Source organism: Haliotis asinina, chromosome 3 (genome assembly GCF_037392515.1).
Source record: "Haliotis asinina isolate JCU_RB_2024 chromosome 3, JCU_Hal_asi_v2, whole genome shotgun sequence".
Lineage (NCBI taxonomy): Eukaryota > Metazoa > Mollusca > Gastropoda > Lepetellida > Haliotidae > Haliotis > Haliotis asinina.
In genome coordinates, this window is record NC_090282.1 from 83,874,278 (window position 1) to 83,880,277 (window position 6,000).

The 6,000-nt window shown below is 40.9% G+C and overlaps 1 protein-coding gene across 1 annotated transcript in view; it reads left to right on the plus strand.

Moving 5' to 3' along the window:
* LOC137278619 (NBAS subunit of NRZ tethering complex-like) overlaps positions 1-4,877 on the plus strand; it is a 58,410-nt gene extending 53,533 nt beyond the window's left edge. Inside the window, exons 55-58 of the mRNA XM_067811094.1 lie at positions 260-402; positions 632-761; positions 1,699-1,827; positions 2,139-4,877. Coding sequence (XP_067667195.1) covers positions 260-402; positions 632-761; positions 1,699-1,827; positions 2,139-2,426 — 690 coding nt within the window. The 3' untranslated portion in view covers positions 2,427-4,877. The remainder of the gene's footprint in view (positions 1-259; positions 403-631; positions 762-1,698; positions 1,828-2,138) is intronic.
* The last annotated feature ends 1,123 nt before the right edge of the window (positions 4,878-6,000 follow it).

The window sequence follows — 6,000 nt, forward strand, 5'->3', positions numbered from 1 at the left end:
TGAGAACTGGGAAGATGAGGGTTGGCAAAGGATTGAAAAGGAGGTAGGTTTCAGTGAATAAATGATTCCTGTAATTGCATGCTAAATCATAAGGCAAAGTAAACTGATGGATTTCATGCTGTTGAAAGAAATGATGATATCAATATTGGAGTGGAGTTTGATAGGTCAAATGGAACGGAAGATAGAGAGGTAGCGGGGCTGATTGCAGATTGGGCAGAAGGGTGATGTTGATGTTGATAATGGTATTTCTGGGTTGCAGTTGTCTGAGGCAGATATCCAGACTGATGACAGCAGACAGAATCTGTTCTGTCGTCTTCTGGAAACAAGCTCAGACAAAGAGCAGTTTATGTCTCTGTGTCGTCTGCTCAAGCTATGGCCGCCATTGCCACAAGGTGGAAATAGGTAAGGGAGGATAACCCTACTTGGAGACTTTGAGAGTGAACACTTTTGTGGTAAAGTTTCAAAATTGAGTGTCATTGGCTACTGCTGTTGTGATGCAGACCATCACCATTCATTTCTAAAGACTTGATCTGGTATTTAGTACAAAATAGTAATGTTAAATTCAGAACATATTGTGAAGGTGGAATCTCTGTCTGGACAAACAAATCAACAGTGTCTCTGTCATCACCAGTGTCACTCCTCGAGACAACATGTGGGTGCAGGTGTTTACTGCCATGGTCAGATCCCTGGGCTCAGAGGGAGCAAACCTCGTCAACACCATTATTGCAGACGTGTGTGAAGGAAACCCCATTAATCTAGAGGTGAGCAGACCATCTAGTGGTTCAGTTAGTCCATCATGAGCAGACTGATTAGTGGTTCGGTTAGACCATCATTAGCAGACCATCTAGTGGTTCAGTTAGACCATCATGAGCAGACTGACTAGTGGTTCAGTTAGACCATCATGAGCAGACTGATTAGTGGTTCAGTTAGACCATCATGAGCAGACTGACTAGTGGTTCGGTTAGACCATCATGAGCAGACCATCTAGTGGTTCAGTTAGACCATCATGAGCAGACCATCTAGTGGTTCAGTTAGACCATCATGAGCAGACCATCTAGTGGTTCAGTTAGACCATCATGAGCAGACCATCTAGTGGTTCAGTTAGACCATCATGAGCAGACCATCTAGTGGTTCAGTTAGACCATCATGAGCAGACTGACTAGTGGTTCAGTTAGACCATCATGAGCAGACTGACTAGTGGTTCATTTAGACCATCATGACAGATGTGTGTGAAGGAAACCCCATTAATCTAAAGGTGAGCAGACCGACTAGTGGTTCAGTTAGACCATCATGAGCAGACCGACTAGTGGTTCAGTTAGACCATCATGAGCAGACCGACTAGTGGTTCAGTTAGACCATCATGAGCAGACCATCTAGTGGTTCAGTTAGATCATGTGTTCATGGCAAGGATGCACTTTTTTTAAAACTGCATAACAGGTAACTTCTGTCATTAAAACTATTTCTTCTCTTTCTACCATTCCACTAGGAACTGTAAACAGCATTTGGCAGTTATGGAACATTGTCATGAGTATCATATACACCTTATGAATTGTAGAGAAAATTTCCTTTAGTATATTCATATACATATGCAGAACCTAGTTCTGTACACATGGACATGTCATGCAGGCTGTCACAGATAAGAAAAAGGAAAGAAACAAATGTTGTGCCAAATTGTGAATCGTATGTTTTCCCATGTAGTGTACCCGTGCAGTGTTTGACATGATGGTGGAACAAAAACAGGAGACGGAGGCAGTCAAGTTCGTTCTCCGCTCCGGTCACATCATTCTCTTCCCTACTGCTATGGAAACCCTTGCTGGTCAATCAGAGGTAAGTCTGTCCTCTTCTGACACCAAAGGAATTACACATTAGGGTTTGTGTTTGAGGACTATTGCCGTTGTTTTTACTGCTCTTTCATGACAATTCCTTGTTACATTGTTAACCTGTGTTCCTTGCTCATTGTATTCTGACTCCGTCAGCCAGTTCTTGTATATCTTCTAGCTGCAGAACAGAAAGCCGGGTTCAGCAAGTATCATGTTTTGACTTGTATTGGCATCACACAGTCAGAAACTGTACACACTAGGTCATAGAGGTGTTCCTTCAGGAATCTTACCATCAATTCTTCCCCCTTCTGTTTGCAGGCTGTTAGGGATGAGGATTTGCTCAACATCATCCTGCAGCATCGGCTAGTCACATCCGTTGTCAAGACAAAACACTACACTGCTCTCATTGAATACCTCCTGGAGAAACAGGACTCAGATGATCGTCCTGATTGGTTGGATCCATTGGTGATTGCCAATCAGCTGTCAGAAGCTGGTTTTAAAGCTGAGGCTGGCACTGTGTTACTTCAGGCACGATCAAGTCACCCTGGGCTGCACACATTCAGCACAGCTCTCAGCGTGATCAGGAAATGGTTAAAACAATCTTGATGATGCCTGTCCTTAGGATGGTGGAAATTGTGGTGTTGATTTAATATTTCAACATCCATGAGTCTCCAGCCAAGTGTTTATTGCTTTGGATATAGGTGTTAAATATTTACCAAACTTGTTTGTTACGTTTTTTGCTTCAGCACGTTTCTTGATAATGAGTAAACAATATATAACATAGAACTAGATGTTCATCTCCAACTGAACTTGCGTTTACAGATGCCGGATGGTCAGTAGACAAGGGTAGTTGTATGATGTATTTGAAGTTAATGATTTGTAGGTACATCCAGTAGACTAGCTCACTGTTACTAGAACACTGACTTTGGTTACTGGGAGGTTACTTTGATTGAGTGTATTGACTCACTTAGACATGATTATATATGCTCCTGTAAACAAGTTACTACAAGACACCTGATATTTTCAAAAGACTGTAGCTGTTGTTCCAAGAAAAGGTCCGTGCTATCCATGTGCAGAAGGTTTTGTGTTTCTTTGAATAGTTAAGAACAGTCAAAATTAGAAGTTGCTGTCTCTTGCTATACCAGAAACATGAGATTGTTGGGTGTTGGATAACTTATTTTCATGAATGTTCCAGAGACAAATGATGTATATGGTGCCAAATGTTCATACCTTATCAGTTGAAGGTGATATTTGTATATATGGTTGCAATACATGGAGAAAGGTTGTAGAGTTTTGAAGAAGTGTTACCCGCCATTATGATCATACAGGCATACCTCATTTTGTTAAGCATGTTGAAGCAGTCTGTCTGTATTTATTTACAGTGAAAGCCGTCGAAACTGGCATCTGTCCATTCCGGCAAGTTGTCAACATTGGCATATAATCTCAGTCCCATCCATGGCTTGTGCATGTATCATCAACTCTACAATCCAGCTCATAGTCTAAACTGGATTATGTGTCGAGGTCCCAGTGAGTGCCGGTTTAGACAGTTTTTACTGTATTAACTTCTGAATCTCTGGTGATGTTTGTTACTTGTGTGAAACTTGAAGTGTTTTGTTGGCGACTGAGGCAATGTGTCCCACTGATCGCGTGGGTGTGCATGTAGGGGACACTAAATGCTGCATCAAATAAATATGTCCGCATGTCTGCATGTGATTTGCCTCTGCACACATCATTTTTAGCTCAAAAGTCAGACAAATGTGGGAAAAACCTTATTCTGATGTCCACAGTTTCCCCTGATATTGAAGCAGTCCTGTTGCTGTTTGTGGTGTCAGAACACCTGATGTTATGTAACCCTCCCTCTCGGCCAACCTTGTAAAGCTGAAGAAAATTGATCTATTCTCTCAGTTGTTCCTACAACTCCACGAGTTGTGCTGTGAAGGGGGCACAACTCCTGCATCCATTGCAATCATTTTACTCCCTGACAGGCCCCACTCAGCTTGTTGGGTACATTCAGGATTTTATCAATGTTTGTAACAGGTTGTTAGTCGTATCAGTTTGATGTTTATGATCACAGTGCTTTGATATAGCATCCTGAAGTTAAAATGTGCTTTGCAAATCCTGTCTTTCGTCATCAGATCAGGAATAGTTTGGGTTGTAAGAAGTTCCAAGTAATTATGATAGAATGATGTATAGGTTGGTAAAGTAGCAGCTTCGTCTGTGGACATAGGCCTCCATTGTCAGATGTGGATAGGTTGGTCCCCAATGAATGAATATTGTTGTATGCAATGGTACCCAATATTTCATCTGTATCAGTAGGTATCCAGGCCTAGATTTTCGAAGCTCTCCTAGCACTAAGATAGTCATATGTGCCATACATTAACATTGACTTAGAAAATCGAGGCCTAAGACAAGACATACCTAAGTGTTTGGGTGTAGTCACAGACAGGTCACATGCTGTACCATATACTTGATGCCTGGTAAGACAAGTATAGGTAAGGGGCTCTATTCTTGGAATACACAGGAGCTTTATTGCCTTGTTAGGTAGATACATTGGTCATAAAACAAACCCAAACCCATAACAAACTAACCTTTCCATAACCATTGGTTTCGTTTTTAAAAGGACAGTGGGATTTTGTGTTGACAAGGAAAGTTCAGTTAAGAAACTAACAAATGGTTTCAAACTAATATTTTTGATTGATTTAGATAAATAACCTGTGTGAATATTAGATCTGGTTTAATGCAGTTCATGTTCAGTTCTGTGCAAACTGTTCATGTAGGTATCAAGATTTGGGCTTAAAGTTTAATATGCGCATAACATAGCCAACTTTTATGAATTTCAATACGTATGCAGTGTATTAATTCAAGTTGTTGATTATCTGATAACTGAAATAAAATAAGGAAATGCCAAGAAGTGCAAATGTTGATCCCTTAAGGGTGTTGGAGGAAATTTAATAACTGGTATTTAAGAGATACATGTATATACGGGTGACTCAAGCCAGTGTACCTAATGTGTCTGTATCAAAGCAGAAGGTACACAAATAAAGTGCCCCAAATATTTGCTTGACTATGCTTTTGACATGTAGTTTGTTAATGAATTCAAGTCTCACGGTCAGATACTGGTTACCTGGTACAAGAAGAGGTCTGATTTCGGCATGCTTTATCGGCGATTATCTATTCTCACTGGTTTTATGGAGAGTTCCGAATCTTGTACTCACGGCTATTTTGGGTGGAATTAGTTGTCACTTTGACAGAACTTCGTAATTTACAGAGATAGATCCTTCATAAAAGGTTGGTGATTACACATAGATTTCAGTACCTAACAGCATTCCAAAGTATGGACCATCGGAATATGATCTTCATTTTGTCCATCCATTCACCAGTGAAGTAGAGCCACACCATGCGCAGCCTTTAGTTCATTACCACAACGGTGTTCAGCTAACGGTTACTGTTTGGTAAAAACAGTTTTAGCAATATTTCATAAGGACGAAAAAAACCTTATCGGATCATTTCTATTTCCCGAGAAACCTAGGCATTAACTCTCTATCATGTGCACACAGAAAATTCCAATTTCCTAAATGGGGTTTTGGTAACCGCGCTCCCTGTCGTTGTATCGGCACTCTCCGTTTTTGTTCTCTCAAATATTAATACCCCCGGGGTTCTTGTATCTACTCACATCTAATGTCGCTGTTAAGGATAGAGTTTTGTCGGTTTTGATAAAAAAACATCGTTTTGAAGAGCTTCAGGACTCGCCCCATCCTCAAATCGTATCATTTCTCAGCAGGCGAGGCGCAAGTCTAATGGCCATGAGAGATGTTATGTCGTAACGAGATGGCCCGATGATTGTCGAATGAGGCGGCGCGTGGAGGCTTCAAAAAGACGTCAGCGTCTCAGCTGTTTTATATGCCGTGGTGAGGCTCAGTATTTATGTTTCTGTAGGAATATATATTTGTATGATGATCTGAGAGAGGGAGACTCCGGTTGGAGTGACGTATCGCATGAATGGTCCGGATTTATTACCCCCTACTTGGATAAGACTTGGTCGGCATGTTTATTCCTTCTATCGTTGATAGAATGTACCTACGGAGTGTACAAACAATCACAAAATTACAAACGATTTCCTTTCAGTAAGAAATCTATAAATGTTGCTTACATATCATTTTACACGTTCAGCTAATCGAGT